The sequence below is a fragment of the Calliphora vicina genome, chromosome 5, assembly GCF_958450345.1.
Source record: "Calliphora vicina chromosome 5, idCalVici1.1, whole genome shotgun sequence".
NCBI classification, from domain to species: domain Eukaryota; kingdom Metazoa; phylum Arthropoda; class Insecta; order Diptera; family Calliphoridae; genus Calliphora; species Calliphora vicina.
The window spans coordinates 102,768,274-102,787,010 of NC_088784.1; the positions used below are offsets into that span (position 1 = coordinate 102,768,274).

Sequence of the window (18,737 nt, forward strand, 5' to 3'; positions counted from 1 at the left end):
TTTGTTTACCTAAAAATATTTAAAATTTTTATTTTGAAGTATAATTTGATCGAATATAGCTCTCTTACTTGTTTAAATTAAAGAAGTAAAGCAAAACATCCCGGTTTGTTGGCACAAAATTCAACATTTTCGAAGCAAATAAAAACGTTGTTGTTTACATTATAATGTTCATTTACTAAATGAGAATAAATGACAGATATGAACCCTTCAAAATGACAGTTATAAGTTATTAAAAACAAACCCCAAAGATACACTATCTATTGTAAATCGCGCATTTTTAAGTCATACACCCAATAGATATAATCAAAAATTATTTCATAAACTATTTATCGTGACTTTATATATTTAAAATGCTCTATTTTGTTATTATTTACACCTATATGTGAGTTATTTTGTATTTTTATTCATTACTCACAAGCAAATTATTAAAATTTTTCTGGTTTTTTTAATATGTTTTTATTAAATTGTTCCAATAATATTGTTTACTTTATTATTCGTTCAAATAATCGAGAAAAACTTAAAATTAATCGATCCCTTTAATACCAAAATAAATAAATTTACTTTTCCTGATATATTTTAGGACACTTTGGCCGGAAGTTGTAAAAAAAATAAATTTAAAAACTAACGGTATTAATACTTTATTTTGCAACCCTGTATCATTTAACAAATACAACACTGTGATTTAATCACCCCTTCCAGTTAACACTACTAAACACAGCTCATTTTCGAAAAACTGACGTCTTTTTATTTTTCGCACGAAAGTAATCGAACCACACAAAAATAGTGCTATTGCCAATAAAAAAAAATTAAAAAACATACATTACCTATTGAACAGTGACCGGAGTAGCTTTTAAAAGCTAAACAAAGAAAAACTTGTTAAACACTAAAAAGAAGATTCAAGAACATTGATCTTTGTATTCACATAAATACATAATTTAAAACATATTAATTTATATAAAAAAATCCTATCAAAAATGTCGTCAGAAAATGTTAAAATGTACAAACGCAGTGAAATTGCCGAACACAACAGCAAGGAAAATAATTGGTTCGTAATTCACAACAACGTGTATGACGTGACCGCTTTTCTTAACGAGGTAAGTCGCAGCAGCAGCAGAAATAGTAGTTGAGCAAAAAATAAATAAAAACAACAACAACAGCATTAAGAATGTCAAGTCAAAACTAAATATTTTATATACGAAATTTTTAAAACGACGTAGAATAAAATGTGAATAAATTTGTTAAAAAAAGGGTGGAGTGAATGAAATAATTAATCAGTTATATATTGATGGCTTACACTTTTAATTAACTAGTAATTTTAGTTAGATTTTTGGTAAAATGTTAATTGAAATGGATGTGTCGGTGATTTTTTTTCATAAAAGAAAATAGAATTTTATTGTGTAATGCTCAGTTGGCGTTTTTTTAATTATAATGCACTTTCATTGAAAAGAATTTTTCCACATCACAATGATTTGACACAAATAAGTTTGCAGTGACACGATGATTATTGTTTATCAACAATTTTAAAAACTTTCTACTTTAAATAACAACAACTATTTAAGTACAAGTCTGTTAAAATTAATTTAGTAATAAACTTATCAGTTTAATATTTTTGACAATGAAAATTTTTCCTATGTAGGTACCCACAAAGTTTTTCTTATTTTTGAATATAAATATTATTAATGTAATCAAATGTTTACTAAACTTAAAGGTCGCTTTGTAATTTATTGCCATTATGATATAATTAATTAATATGGAACTGTCCATTAAGCTGGTGTAAAAATATACATACCTACATGCTATTAAATATAAAAGTTTAAAGTCCATTTGTTTAGTTTAAAAATTGCGCGTAAATTATTTATTGTTGACTTACTTGAAAAAACAAAAACTAAAACAATTTTAGGTACCCAACCTTTATTTTCATTACTGTTTTATTTGTTATAATTATTGTTTAGAATCTAAAATTATCAAGACTTTTCGTTAGCTTGTTTTTAATATTTACTTTTACTAGAATTGTACATTTTCAATACAAAAAGTAAACAAAACATTGGAAAATAGTAAGACCAGCCGCAATGGAAATGGCTAATTTCGAAAATAAAGTGTTTTATATTTGAATCTATAAGACTGTTTCACGATGTCGAAAGAAAAATGTTTCGAACAAATTTGTAGGTAAACTATTCGAAAGAATTTTTAATACTGAGTGTTTTTATACAAATTTGTTGGACTCATTTTTCTTTCTACATAGTGGAACAGACAGTATTTCTTTTATTTCCAAAGTTGGAAATAAATAAGATTATATTACAAATATTTATATTAATATTACTAATTCATAGTCCAAATATTATTGTAATTATTGCAATAGAACTCCTTACTTTTTTCAAAGTTTAGTTGTGTAATTGTCTAAGCTTTACAAACTTTACCATTAATAAGTGTGCGAACACGTTTTATATTTGTAATCTATTAATAGACATTCTTTAAATATGCGCCTTTTCTTAGCTGTAATTTGCAATGACTTTTGCTGTCAATCTTTGCGGCTTTTCATAGTTGTAATTTGCAGTGACTTTTGCTGTCAATCTGTTTATATATATATTTAGTATAGGTATTTAAATCAAATATTTTTTATTTACATTCTTAGGATAACCTGTTTTCGATAATTTGAGTAGGTACATAGTTTAAAACTAATGAAAGAATAATAAATATAGCATTTAGTTTTAAATCGAAATACGTCCGGCTAATTAGAATTATTTATGAATATTTAATACATTATTCCAATTATTTATTTATTTATTTATTTATTTATTTATTCACAGTAATATAAAAAAGCCTTCCTAGGCCAATTAACATATATTACAAGATTTATTCCTGAATAAAGATATCTAAAATTAAAAAAAACAAAAAATTATTTCAATTCATACTCAATACTTCAATTTAATGGCTCCCCAGCCAAAGTAAGAAAGAGAAAAAAAATATAAAAAAAAAATGACCATAGTTATATAATCCCAAAAGTAGTAGCAAACATCATGAAATAAAAATTAGCATAACACAAATTAAACAGTTTTATGAACATTATAACAAAACTATCGAGTAACTAAATACCGCATAAGTTTTAATCGAAATACATTATTCGACTGAGAAAACACACGAAGTTCCAAAGGTAAAGAGTTCCAGCAACGTGCAACTCTAACAATAAACGATCGCTCAAAAACAGAGTTTCTAATCCTAGGTATAATAATTTGCGGGTTACGACTTGACCGCGAAAAGGTAAACTCAGACCGAAGTCGAGTTGGTCGTACAGTTTTAATAATCTTGTAGAACATAAACAAAATACGGTTAGAAATAAAGTTCATGAATGAACAACCCAAAAAGCTTTTGACATACTCCGAGATATGCATACGACGAGGAACATTATATACATAACGAACAATCATATTAGTGATACGATTAAGCTTAGCTAAATTATAAGATACAGTACCAGATATAACTTCCAGTCCATACATCACATGAGTCATTAAAAGTGCATGTGCAATAACATACTTAATACGACAAGGCAGATAAACACCAACTGAATGAAGCCTTCGTATTATACCAATAACTTTGTAGCTCAATTGATCAATATGATAATCAAAACATAAGCGCCTGCCAATATAAATTCCTAAACACTTTATCTTGTCAGAAAAACCAATACTAGTATTGCCAACAACAATCCTCAAAGGAAAATCAATAGTGCTAAATAAAATTGCTTTAGTTTTAGAATTGTTAACAGTCAAACAGTTATTAACAGACCAATGCAGGAATCGATCAATGGAATAGTCAATATTGGACTGGAGCACATCACCATTATCGGAGCCACAACGAAATAAAAGCATGATGTCATCAGCAAACAAAAATGATTTGCAAACAGATGTATCAACAACATTAGGAAGATCATTAATGTATAGTATAAAAAGAAGTGGACCTAATACAGAACCTTGCGGAACACCGGACGAAAGAGAAAGAACGCTAGAATAAGTACCATTCATGTCAACAAACTGAGACCTATCGCATAAATAAGAGAAAATAAGCTTACAAGCCGATTTTGAAAAGCAAAACAAATCTTTCAACTTCCTAATCAAGGCACAAAAATTTACAGAATTAAAAGCCTTAGCCAAATCCAAAGACACCATCGCCGCAAAATCACCGTTATTCAATGAATTACGAACATCATCTGTTAAGTTAAGAAGTAGTAAAGAAGAACTATGTCCACGACGAAAAGCATACTGGGAAGCAGAAATCTGGTTCTGGACAAAGGAAAGTATCTGATTCTTCATCAAATGCTCAACAACTTTCGACAACGAAGGAAGAATAGAAATAGGTCTTAAGTCATTAAGACCATGTATAATCCTAGACTTTGGGATAGGTACTACCCGAGCAATTTTCCAGGTGGAAGGAAATGTTGACGATGTTAAAATAAAATTAATATGATGCCTGAGAATATGCGACACATGAGGATAAATTAACTTAAAAAACCGTATAGGTATTCCATCAGTGCCAATAGATTTAGACCTTATCCGATTCATAGCATCAAATATTTCCATTTCTGTCACACAAGAGAAAGAAAAAGATTCAGAAGCATCAATAAAAGTATCAAAATCAACTACATCACTTGAACCAGAATTAGTAGCATTAACAAAATAAACATTAACATCATCAATATTATAATCAGAGGTGTAGTCAATATCACCACAAACACCATTACCCTTTAGAATTCTCCACATTCCAGAGGAATTCAAACCAGAAAATAATCTAGAGTAATACTTTCTTCTAACCCTACGAATAACACTTTTTGCTTTATTCCTATATCTACAATATATAAGCCAAGAGGCAGAAGATCTAGTGGAACGAAAAACTTTATATGCTAGATCCCTAAGAGATGTTGCCAATTGAATTTCACTTGACTTCATCCAAGATGTGTTATTACTCCAAACCTTCTTCCTAACCTTTGGAACAAAGCTGTATAAAGAACCTACCAAGGAATTAATTAAAGAACTTTGAATCTCAATATTACCAGAGTTGTAAAAGTATCCAAAATCAAACATTTCAATACAAGAAAAAACACCATTCCAATCAATTCTGTTAAAATCCCTATATTCTAAAAATGAATAGGGACACCCTACAGCAAAATTAAAAGTAGCAAATATAAACGCATGGTGAGATATAGCAGGACACTGTGCCTGATTAGAATACGTCATACACGAAGAATTACTCACCAACCAAATATCCAACAAGGAAGTTGTGCCATGAGCCACATCAAGATAAGTAGGTCTATTATTATGAGAGACACATAAATTGCATCTAACACACATAGACCTCAATCTACAAGCTTTAGTAATTTCAAACATATTGCAGTTAAAATCACCAACAATAATAATATTTGTATATCTCGATAACAGTTCATAATGAGAAGATTCAAACAAATCTAAGTCACCATAAGGTAGATAAACAACACCAAACAAAACCCTGATGTCACCTAGACTAAGTAAAATAAAGATTGATTCACAGCCAACAAGGGAGACTCTAGAAACAACCGAAAACCGTATTATATTCGATACATAAATAGCTACACCTCCGCCCCTAGAATGTAAGCGATCATTCCTAACAAGCTTATACCCTGGAATGCTAAGAGATCCACATGATACATGTGGAGTAAGCCACGTTTCCGAAATACCCACTAAGTCAAAGTTACTATCAACAATGTTTCTAAATTCATCAAATTTGCAGTTAGTTAAAGAAGGTCGAATACTTTGACAGTTAATATGTGATATTTTAAGCTGATCGCAAAAGCTCCTTAAACTAGATTTAAAAAAATCGCTACCACTCAGAATGGGACCAATATTATTACTACTAATAGACATTAAAAAAGAATTTAAAAAACATGGCGGGGAACCAAATAGATAGAAGAATCGAAGTAGAAAACATTACAAAAGATCAAATAGAAAAAAAAAACTTATTCTTAAATACACTATCATTAAAATAGAGAATAAACTAGAAAATAATTAAAAATACATAATACAATCATCATACAGGGTACTCTATTCGCAATTACAAAATAAGTAGAAAAATAAAACCTGTGTGACATATGTATATTGTAATTTGAATCAGCAACTGTTAATTTCAACATTCATAAAAAGCACAATGTTAATTCAAATTAATGGAAGATATAGAGTATAAATAAAGTGCAAATAAAGTGTTCAAAATACCACGCATGGAAATAACAAATAAGAAAACATATATTCAGCTGGCCTCAATTGTACAATATACCAATATCAAAATTAGTATTAATAAAAAGAAAAAAAAGAAAATTTACATAGATTATTTAGAAAAATATATGTGCAGAAAATAAGGCACACATTCTGGACAATAAATCCTATTTCATGCGTGATAAAATAAACAAAAACATTTGATTTAATAACAAGTGAAAGAAATAGTAATTAGGAAAATCTATTGTTATTAAATCAAATGATTATAATTTAAATTAATAAAAAAAAAAAAAATATAAAAATAAAAAAATTAACTAACTGTTAGAATTAACATTGAAAAGTTCAGCACATTCCGCCATACTATATTCAACATCCTTTCCATCACTAAGAGTAAGCTTTGCTTTTAAATGGTCAGCATTAACAATCCTGTACTTCAAAATGATTTTTTGATGAAACATCTTCCGGCACAAAGCGTTTAAATTAGAAGCAGCTGGGGAATAGTGGTCGTTAATATATACACGACTCTCAATCTCACCTCCAATAATATTTTTTACAGTAAGGGAACGTTGCTTAAAATATTCCTTCATTATTTTGTCCCTTATACCAACATTATTTAGTTTTACCAAAATAAGTCTCCTGCTGTGCATATAACATACATGGTTAATATCAGAATTAGATAAGGTAACATTATAAAATGCACCCAGGGAGATAACAGCAGAATCCAAATCATTTAGGCCAGAGGGCAAACCACTAATTACGAAGTCACCACGATTGAGTCTTCTGTGAAGAATATTATTTTCAGTTTCCAACGCAGAAATCTTCATATTTGTAGATGAATCAACATGATTTATTAGTTTCCTGCAATCCATAATATCAGATTTGATCTCTTTAACAACAGTAGACACTTCATTTTTAAAGTCTGATAAAATCTGGGCAATGGAATCCTTAAATGCATTATGGTCGCTCTGGCTCTTAACGACAAAGCACTCAAAACTGTTTTTCATAGATAACATTTCATGACGAAATGAATTATCATCTACATCAGCATTAGAACAGGCCGCACATTTAAAGAAAAAAGAAGCTGGTTTATCTTTAAGCAAACTAAGGTGTTTCTCAGCAACATCAGCGCATTTTAAATGAAGCCACAATTTGCAAGATGTACATTGGATAGCACCTTGGGTTTTCGAAAGTCCATCGGAGCATTTACCACATTTAATATTTCTGGTGGCAGGCATATTGACAATAATAAGTAAAAGAATATGGCACAAAAAATGTATACAGCAATAAGCAGCTACAACAACAGCAACTTCAGCAACAACTTCAATCAGGAATATTTAAACAGAACCAGGATGTTAAAATTAACCAAATATTAAATGCAATCCAATAATTGTTGTAAATTTCCAAGTAATTTATAAAAATATTCTCATTTATGTTAAAGTTAAGATTTATTTTCTATTTTTAATGACAGTTAATATTACACACTTCTATACAGGCATAGCGTTGCCAGATGTTTTTTAATAGTTTTTTTTTTTTAGTACAATTTGATGTAATAGTTGTGTACCTACGCGTTATAGAAATTAAATATTTATTTTGAATAACTTTTCATTTGTTATTAAATTATTGTTTCATAAACTAACTACATATACCTATATAATGTTAATTACAAACTACACTATAAGTAATTTCAGTGCAAAACCAGAATATATAAAGCAATGGTCAATGGGTGTCGATCTTGAAAGTTAATTAATCGTGTACACACATTGTGCAAATATAAATAAATTATGAATATTTGTAATGATCAAATCTTGTATTAGAATGGTGGACAACCTACTATATAAACATAAAAGTGGAGATTTTCTGCTATAAAAATGTATGATGTACCTATGGCAAATTCTTGAAACTTGTCCATGAGTGCTAACAAATCAATCACTACATTTTTCCACAAATATTGAAACATATCAAAATATTTTATAAAAATTCTTCATCTTATTAGCATTTTGAGCAGACATTGAAAATGTAGTCTCCACAGAGATCAATTTAAGTGCAAAATGTTTACTTTCAACGAGGTATTTAGGATGGAATAAACAAAGCATTGTAAAAGATAATACAAAATTTTAGATTTAATTAGAAAATATTAAAATTTTTAGTTGTAAGTACTTTCTTGTTTCATATCACTTCTGGTTTAGTGTCTGTTATCGGTATTTTCTGGTCATCTTTATCTTATCAATGATACCAAAACATAAAAATGTATTAAGGTGATGATGTGTGGTTTTAAACTGAACAATATTGTTCTCAAAATAAAACTCCGTCCCGAAAGGGTTTAAAGTAGCGTGATAAGATTAATATCTAATCATATTAGCCCCCAACAAACTTAAAAGTTTAAAAATGTCATCAATTAAAACATAACTGCAATGTCATAATATTAAAGATACATTTTTAGTTTGATTTTCACCTGAAATATGTTCCCTTATCCCATTTTTCTTTCATCATTTTTGTTCACGTGAAAAAATTCCACGTGTTTTTAAATTTTTAGATGGAATTTTGTAAACAATACAGAGCTGTTACGAACAAAATCAACTATTGTGAATGAAAAGTTCATCACCCCTATCGCGAATCAACATTTCACATGAAATATTTTCCTTTTATCGTTCATCAACTTTGTTCACGTGAAAAAAATTCCCCTTGTTGTGAAATTTTTAGATGGAATTTTGTAAACAATAAACAGCTGTTACGAACAAAATCAACTATTGTGAATGTAAAGTTCATCATGATATTCCCGATAGCAATTTTCCCTTCGAGGGAAATGGATATTTCATGGGAACAAAATTTCACATGTTATTGCCGATAGGGGTGCATGTGAATATCACGATAGCAATTTTCCCTTCGAGGGAAATGGATATTTCATGAGAACTGCCGATAGGGGTGAATATTTCACTATACATATTATTTTTATTTACTTATATTAAGAAACAAAAATAAGAATGTTGTTATGTAATTAAATTTTAAAAACAGAAGACTAAAAAGAATTCATTATTCTGATATTTACTTACTACTTCAGTGTAGAAAGACGAGCTTGTTGATTTTAATGTCGGTTCCTCTTCTCAGAGAGAACGGAAATTAAATGGATCTGTGCTGATTTTATTGACACGTTCTGACACTTACGCGTTTTGCTTTCAGCATTTTTCAAATTTCTAATCTGCCCAATCATGAAGTTCTTTCCCTTTTCTCATTTTTCCTATTCAAATTCAGTGTTAAAAATGGGATTTTTTATTCATGATTTTACAGATTTTTTTTGGGAAAAAAAATTTATTTAAATAATTCACAGCACGAAGATCATTTATATCATCTTTTTATTTAAATCGCGAGTGCATAGAAAACAATAGACAGACAAAATTAACAAAACCAAAGAACATTTCTTAAATTTGATCATTTTAATAATAACAATTATAAGAAAATACTACTAGTTTTGATTCAAATAAAAATACGAAAGAACGTTTTCTTTCGTATTTTAAATTGAAAACAACAAATAAATTTTAAATTTTTTTGTTGTTTTCAATATAAAATACGAAAGAAAATGTTCGTTCGTATTTAGAGAAACAGGCAGTTAGTCTTAATACATCTGTTCACTTTAGTATACTCTTGAGATTGGAACTCGCCAAGAGTCTTTCGATTTACAGAACACCTCTCTTGCGAGTCCAAGTCTGTTAGAAAAGCATGGCCACTCTAACATAAAGAGACGCTTTAGAGAAATCGCAATAAAATTCCGTCTATTTTTTTACTTGTCAAAACTACATTTAAAAAAGCGACGATGCATTTCAGTACAGGCAGTCCCAACAAAACAAATTATTAGGCTTTTATTTGAATATAATTAATTCATTATTCTATTTATTCATAATGAAATTAATCCATAATAAAATTCATTCAACCTTTGCTTTAATTCTTTTTTTGGTAAAAACAAATCTAATACATATTTAGTGAAACTATTTTTTTTCTTTATTCAATTATATAAAGCCTATTTGTAATATATTTGAATTGAAGGGAAATTAAATTATACAGTAAATTCGATTAAGCTTTTAAGTAATGGATTTGAATTAATTCTATATAGAATTAATTCTCAGGGGAATAAATTGAAGTAAGAAGGAATTAAGCCTATGAATTCTTTAAAGAACGGTAAAAAATTTATATTTATATTTTATTAGCCAAAATATTTATTGAAATAAAGTGCTTCAGTTTTGAAAATATCACAATTTAAGCTTTATATGTATTATATAGCTTGACGTTGCTTGCTTTTATAAATGTCATCTAAGATCAAATAAACATTTGTTGCAAATAATGCTTTTATTATATTAGACATAAAACTTAATTTGATTTTGAATGTTAAATTAAGAATTAATTCTTTCGAAACTTTGAAAGAAATTCACTTCTTGATGACAAAATTCATAGTAAATATAATAGTGTGATAAATAAATCTTGAAATTGTTCTATTTATCTATTAATTAAACATTGTTTTAGAATTTCCCATTGTGTTTATTTATATTTTTGCTCAATCTATACTTTTTTCATTAGTGTTGGTTGGTTGGTTGTTTCTTTTCTCTTTTGGTTTATACCGGTTATTGCAAAATTGGGTTACATTTTAAAATACATACTTAAAAAAAATTCCCTAAACATAGATATTAGTTTATATAAAAGTTAATAACCTCTTTATGTTAATAGCATGTATAGTTTTCAGTTTTAGCTTTCGATTGAAATTCATTAATATTAATTATGATTTAGTTTTTTAGTTACATTTCAAAAATCTAGTTTATTATCAATAAATTGTTTGATATTTTGTAGTGTATAACAACTGAAATAAACAAAACTTTTTTGCAAATGTATTTAATAATAATTTTAAGTAAAAAAATATAAAATTTAGTTTTCGAAATGCAAAATTTTGAATGAAAACAACGTATGAAGAACACGTAAGTGAATTATACAATTTCGAAAAAAACGTCACATTTCATTAAACGTATAAAAACGTTTTGAAATCTGAATTGCAAAGTAACTTTGTCCTATGGCATAATACAGCAATAACAAAAAATGAATTGAAATAAAATAAAAAAAAGCATTTGTCTATGGGTCAAAAGTCACATTATTTCATATTCCATTTTGTTAAAATGTTTTACTTTCACAAACATATGTACATAAATAATATATACACATCTGCTCAAAATAATAGATACACAAAAATTTATTTTTTAAAAACGAAAAAAAATAATGGTATATTGTAAAATTATAAAAAAAATTCAGTCGATTTTTATTTATAGTTAAAAGGAGAGTAAAAAACAAAAACAAAATATTTCATAATTAATAATAAATATTATAAAGTAAATTAAATTTCTTAAATTTCGAAAAATTTGGTGCTCATAATAATAGATACATTTTTAAAAATTCTTATTAAACAAAAGCTAATAAATTTTATCTTAAAAAAATTAGTTTATTATTAAAGTAAAGCTAGTATCCAGTATATCCACCTTTGTTTTGTAAAACTTTCTCCACTCTTCTGGGCATACTGGATATCAAGTTCTGACACTTCTCCAATGGAATCTCGTACCATATTTTTTGCGTTTTCTCCCATAAATCGTCTTTATTTTTGAAAACTTCCTTCGAAAGCCTTATCTTTAATTCACTCCACAAGTTTTCTATTGGGTTTAAATCAGGGGATTGGCTGGGCCAGCTTAAAACAGGTACGTTATTCTCCAAGAACCAGTTTTTAACTAATCTTGAACTATGTTTTGGGTCGTTGTCCTGCTGGAATGTCCATATTAATGGCATATTTTCCGATGCATATGGAAGCATTACGTTTTCCAATATGTCTCTATACCCACTAGCATTCATGGTATCTTCTATTCGGAATATCGGACCAACACCATTCCATGAAAAGCAACCCCAAACCATTATGTTTCCCCCGCCATGTTTTACCGTCTTTTTTGTAAATTTAACGTGGAATTCTTTTCTTTTTGGTCGGCGTACATTTCTTTGGCAGTCGTTTCCAAACAAATTTATTTTTGTTTCGTCGCTCCATAAAATATTTCTCCATTTTTTTTCGCCTTCACACCCGGACCATTGTAAGTGCTGTTTAGCAAATTCTAATCTTGTCTTGATATTTTTTTGGCGCATTAGTGGCACTTTTCTGGCAATTCTTCCCGGCAATTTAGCTTGTAAAAGACGACGACGAACTGTTTGTGGACTGATTTCGTTACATAGCTCCGCAGAAATAGCTTTCGATGATATGAAAGGGTCTTTTTTAACCATAAGGACGATCCGCATATCTGTTTCTGGACTGGTTTTCTTTGGTCTACCGCGAGTTTCTCTTTTTTGTTTTTTAGATAAAGCATTTTGGACAAAATGTAAAGATCTTCCTATGCTCTTTGCTATTTCCCGTAATGATTTTCCTTGATTTCTCATCGTTTGAAAAATTTTTTTCTCATCTTCGGCACAATGATGATTTCGTCCCATTTTCTTCAAAAATGGGACGAAATTTTTATAAAATTGTTGCTAAAATTTAAATTATACTTACTGTTTCACGTAAATAGGAACAAAAAATTGCACAAAAAAAAATTGTATATAAACAAATTACAAATTACTGATGTGTATCTATTTTTATGAGCAAATAATTTTTTGTAATTCAAATAAATTCGTTTTTAAAAATCAACATGAAAGCAAATAGTTGCCAGATTTTTGACTGACATGACATTGCCAGATAGAAATTTTAATAATATGATGTATTCTTAACGCTTGCGAGGAAATTTTCAATGTTACCGCCATTTAAATTTTTTCCAATTAGGTGTATCTATTATTTTGAGCAGATGTGTACATACATATGTGTTTAAAATAATTTATAAATACTTTCCTATGTGTTAAATTCGTTCATACATATATTTATGTATATAATACATATATTTATGTATCTACTACTATCTCCCTTATATAATATGGTTATCAGCTGTGTTGACCATTTTATACTTATAAAATTTTTTTTTGTTCGAGTTTTATTTTCTGTATTATAAATTATTAAATACATTTGACTGAATTTTTCAAGAAATACAAAAGCATTGCATGCAAGTTTTGTTGTTTTTAAGGAAAGTTTGATGTTATTCGTTTGTGTTAGTATTTTGCATGTGGGTACTATACATTTTTTATATGTAGTATCATATTGTTTTAGAAATTTGGTTTCTGTTGCCGGCTTTTTGATAACTGATTATTAAGTTTTTATTGTTTTTGTATTTGTTTGATTATTAATTTATAAAAAGCTATCTAATGTTAATACTATAATCCATATCAATGTCATAGTTATATTTAGTATAGATTTTTTTTGGAAATAATAAGTTTTTATATTAAAAATTGTATTTTTCTAAGTTGTGTAAATGTTATAAGTACAATTTAGAATGAAAAAATTATTTTTTTAACATAAAAATATAAAAGATACACTTATTTTAACAAGGTTTTTTTTGGCTAACATTAATCATTCAAAATTCACTTTTTGCAACGAATCTCTGAGAGAAACCTTTATGTAAAAAATTTGTTTGAGAGAAACCAGAGCTTCGAATTAATTAATTCAATTAAAGTAATAACCATTTTCAATAACACAATTTCTTTAGCCTTATTTAAAGGTTTTCATTTTAAAAGAATTCATTCATTCAGGGTCTGGTTTGTATCAATCACCCCTATCGGCAATAGGGAAATTTTGTTCCCATGAAATATCCATTCCCCTCGAAGGGGAATGTGAATATCTCGTGATATTCCCATGAACTTTTCATTCACAATAGTTGATTTTGTTCGTAACAGCTGTTTATTGTTTACAAAATTCCATCTAAAAATTTCACAAAATGGGGAATTTTTTCACGTGAACAAACTTAATAAACGAGAAATGGGAACATATTTCATGTGAAATGTTGATTCGCGATAGGGGTGAATATTTCACATGAAATATGTTAACTTTTCCCATTTTTCGTTCATAAACCTTCCCCAGTTGTGAAATTTTTAGATGGAATTTTGTAAACAATAAACAGCTGTTACGAACAAAATCAACTATTGTGAATGAATATACGTTTACGAGTCGTAATTCAGCTCTGGGTGGAGAAAGAGCTCGCGCGTCATTGTCATTATCGCTTAAGGGCAATCAGGCCGTCCCTTTTTCGCTGCCTTCGAGAGTTTTGCGGCTCACTCTCGCATTGGATAATGTTTGGCGTCGTCTAACTGTACCGTGTTACAGTTTCTCGAAGTTTGCATTGTCCACATGCAATCGTTTTTGGTTTTCATAACCTAACTTTTTAATAAATGATTTAAAGTTCCAGCTTCCTATATAAAGATATAGGTCGACTGGGAACTAAAATCAACGTGGGATAACCTGGCAATTTGAGAGTTTTCAACTCCGCCAACCAAATTTAAATTTCAAAAAAAAAAAAAATATACGTTTACGAGCAGCAGGATTCATCCATTATTTTTCATTCATTAAAAAAATCGATTTTTGATAGGAAATATTGCTGATTACTAAATAACTTTATTTTTCCATTTGGAAGCATATTAACGAAGTTACAAAAGATTTTATGTTTTCACTCAAACAATCGAATTTTGTTAGGAAATATGGGTGATCACAAAATAAAGTTATTTTTCCATTTAAAAGCATATTAAAGAAGTTACAAGTGATTTAAAGTTTTCACTCAATTAAACGGTTTTTGTTAGGAAATCACAAAATAACGTTATTTTTCTATTTAAATGCATTTTAACAAAGTTATAGGTGATTTTATGTTTTCACTTAAAAAATCGATTTTTAATGGGAAGTATGGATGATCACAAAATAAAGTTATTTTTCCATTTAAAAGCATATTAACGATGCTACAAGTGATTTAAAGTTTTCACTCAAAAATTCGATTTTTGATGGAAAATATGGGTAATCACAAAGTAACTTTATTTTTCCATTTAAAAGCATATTAACGAAGTTATAAGGTATTTAAAGTTTCCACGATGATACGTAATTCTTGTTATTTTTGACCTTGATTCAAAAATACAATAATAATCCAACAGTAGACAGTATGAATACAAAATACTAGGTTGAATACAAATACAAATTACCGACAAATATTCTTACTTTTATTTTCAAGTTCCATATTATAGTTGAATAAATTTTGTACGAATTTATAAATAAATCACGCTCTTTAGGCAGTGACAGTCTTCATGTATTTATATAAACAGATACATTCACAGATAAAGATCTACATATTAATTTTGTATGTTTTTTTTATTTGCTTTTAGCATCCCGGCGGTGAAGAGGTGCTGATGGAACAGGCTGGCAAAGATGCTACCGAAAATTTCGAAGATGTTGGCCACAGTTCAGATGCCCGTGAAATGATGAAACAATACAAAATTGGTGAATTGGTGCATGAAGAACGTACAAATATCCCCGAAAAGTCTGAACCCACCTGGAATAGTGAACAAGCAACCGAAGAAAACTCCATGAAATCCTGGTTGATGCCACTCATTTTGGGTTTAATTGCCACCTTGATCTACAAATATTTCTTCGGCAGCAAATCCCAATAATTTTAAACTAAATTCCAAAAAAACAAAAACAAAAAACCAAATGCACATTATTTGTATCTACACAAACAAAAGAAGGCCTTCTTTATATACATAAATTTTTTTTTGTTTTGTTAAAATTTTCTTCTCTATATTGTTTTAGTTGCAAAATTCATTCCTCCTTTTGATAACTATTTTATATTTAAATAGTTGTTTTAACAACCATTTTGAATTGCATTTAAGATTATTCAAAGTTTTCTTCGTTATTTTAATTTGTTAAACCAAAAGAGTGCTCATTTTTCAAAGTGTCTAATTTTATAAAATTCAATTCTTTTACAAGAAAACTCTTTGCTGCTTGTAGTTTATTTTATGAGAAAAAAACTTATATTTGTACTGTAAAATTTCCTTTTTATGGATTCTAAATTCCATAATTTAAATACGTTTTTATATAATACACAAAAGAAACAAACAAACAAACAAAAGTACATTTCGTTATAAGGAAGTGGGAAAGTTTTTTTATATATATATTAAATCTTTGTTCAGTTGTCTTTTTGATAATGCAAATTAAAAAGCTAGAATAAATATAAATATTAAAATAAATTATAAATAAATACATATAGATAGATATGTGCATTTTTCTTTATTTTTCCCCAATGAATAACAACAAAAATAATCACATTAAAGATCTTTCTATTTCAGAAAATATCTAATCAAAACACAATAATTTATTGACAACCAAGTTAATGTTTTAATACCTACAAAATCTGTTAAATTTGCAAAACCAATGAATGAGTGAGTGGATTATATTAATATTTGAACTTTAATCCAAGGATTATATTAATGTTTGAAAGTATGTTATTTAAGTTAAAATGTTTGACTAATCCTAATTTTCTTAAACTTATTTCCAGATTATGATTTTCTCTATATATGATTACTAAATCAAACAGAACAAACATTAACTAATATGATATTTTACAAAATTGTTAGAAGAAAAACTCACATATCAAAATCTAATATTTATTCATCTTATTGTTAACATAAACATGCTGTTATAGGTAAGCTCATTTATTACATTATACATATTAGCTTTTAACAGCAAATTTAATTAGCTTAAATCAACCCAAAGGGCAAATAATTTTATTGAGACACTTTAGTCGAAAGATAAGATTACGAGTCAAGCAGGTGTGTTGAAAACAACAAACAAAACTTATCGCATGTTGGTTAACGGTTACGGCTGATGAAACAAACTTGTCTTAGTACGTTTGTTTCTTGCAGCAAGTTCTAATAAAAATAACTAATAATAATGGCAGCATGTACTAATTTTATCATGGATGATGAAACATTATTAAATTTTTCATGAACAAGATTTTTCACTTCAAACTAGTTTTTTTATGCTGGAGAAAAATTAATTTTTATATTTTCACTGCAAAAAGAATCACAAAATAACGTTATTTTTCCATTTAAATGCATATTAACGAAGTTACAAGTGATTTTAGGTTTTCACTCAAAAAATCGATTTTTGATGGGAAATATGGGTGATCACAAAATAACGTTATTTTTCCATTTAAATGCATATTAACGAAGTTACAAGTGATTTTAGGTTTTCACTAAAAAATCGATTTTTGATGGGAAATATGGATGATCACAAAATAACGTTGTTTTTCTATTTAAATGAATATTAACGAAGTTACAAGTGATTTTAGGTTTACACTCAATAAAATCGATTTTTGGTGGGAAATATAAGTTTTCACTCAAAAAATAACGTTATTTTTCCATTTAAAAGCGTATTACAAGTGATTTTAGGTTTTCACTCAAAAAATCGATTTTTGATGGGAAATATGGGTGATCACAAAATAACGTTATTTTTCCATTTAAATGCATATTAACGAAGTTACAAGTGATTTTAGGTTTTCACTCAAAAAATCGATTTTTGATGGGAAATATGGGTGATCACAAAATAACGTTATTTTTCCATTTAAATGCGTATTAACGAAGTTACGAGCGATTTTATGTTTTCACTCAAAAAATCGATTTTTGATGGGAAATATGGGTGATCACAAAATAACGTTATTTTTCTATTTAAAAGCGTATTAACGAAGTTACAAGTGATTTTAGGTTTTCACTAAAAAAATCGATTTTTGATGGGAAATATGGGTGATCACAAAATAACGTTATTTTTCCATTTAAGTGCATATTAACGAAGTTACAACTGATTTTAGGTTTTCACTAAAAAAATCGATTTTTGATGGGAAATATGGGTGATCACAAAATAACGTTATTTTTCAATTTAATTGCATATTAACGAAGTTACGAGCGATTTTATGTTTTCACTCAAAAAATCGATTTTTGATGGGAAATATGGGTGATCACAAAATAACGTTATTTTTCCATTTAAGTGCATATTAACGAAGTTACAACTGATTTTATGTTTTCACTCAAAAAATCGATTTTTGATGGGAAATATGGGTGATCACAAAATAACGTTATTTTTTCCATTTAAATGCGTATTAACGAAGTTACGAGCGATTTTATGTTTTCACTCAAAAAATCGATTTTTGATGGGAAATATGGGTGATCACAAAATAACGTTATTTTTCAATTTAATTGCATATTAACGAAGTTACGAGCGATTTTATGTTTTCACTCAAAAAATCGATTTTTGATGGGAAATATGGGTGATCACAAAATAACGTTATTTTTCCATTTAAGTGCATATTAACGAAGTTACAACTGATTTTATGTTTTCACTCAAAAAATCGATTTTTGATGGGAAATATGGGTGATCACCAGGGCAACCAAAAATATGCAAAATCATATTTTTTGCTGTGCGTCGTATAAATATATGAGTTAGTTATTTATCCGTTTCAGACAATTATAAGAATTTTGGCATCGATTTGTTAGTGCATATTTTTGCATATTTTGTTCTTTACTGCATATTTTTGCATATTTTGC

General features: G+C 28.1%; 2 protein-coding genes across 2 annotated transcripts; one reads left to right on the plus strand and one right to left on the minus strand.

Annotated features, from left to right (window-relative positions):
- The first annotated feature begins 822 nt into the window (after positions 1–822).
- On the plus strand, positions 823–16,410 carry LOC135960534 (cytochrome b5). Its single transcript, XM_065511843.1, has 2 exons — positions 823–1,094; positions 15,525–16,410. The coding sequence occupies exons 1-2, from the start codon at positions 975–977 to the stop codon at positions 15,807–15,809; spliced, it is 405 nt and encodes a 134-aa protein (XP_065367915.1). The 5' UTR covers positions 823–974; the 3' UTR covers positions 15,810–16,410.
- Positions 6,548–7,468, minus strand: LOC135959765 (uncharacterized). The gene has a single exon (XM_065510822.1). The coding sequence runs from the start codon at positions 7,466–7,468 to the stop codon at positions 6,548–6,550; it is 921 nt and encodes a 306-aa protein (XP_065366894.1).
- Positions 16,411–18,737: the final 2,327 nt, after the last annotated feature.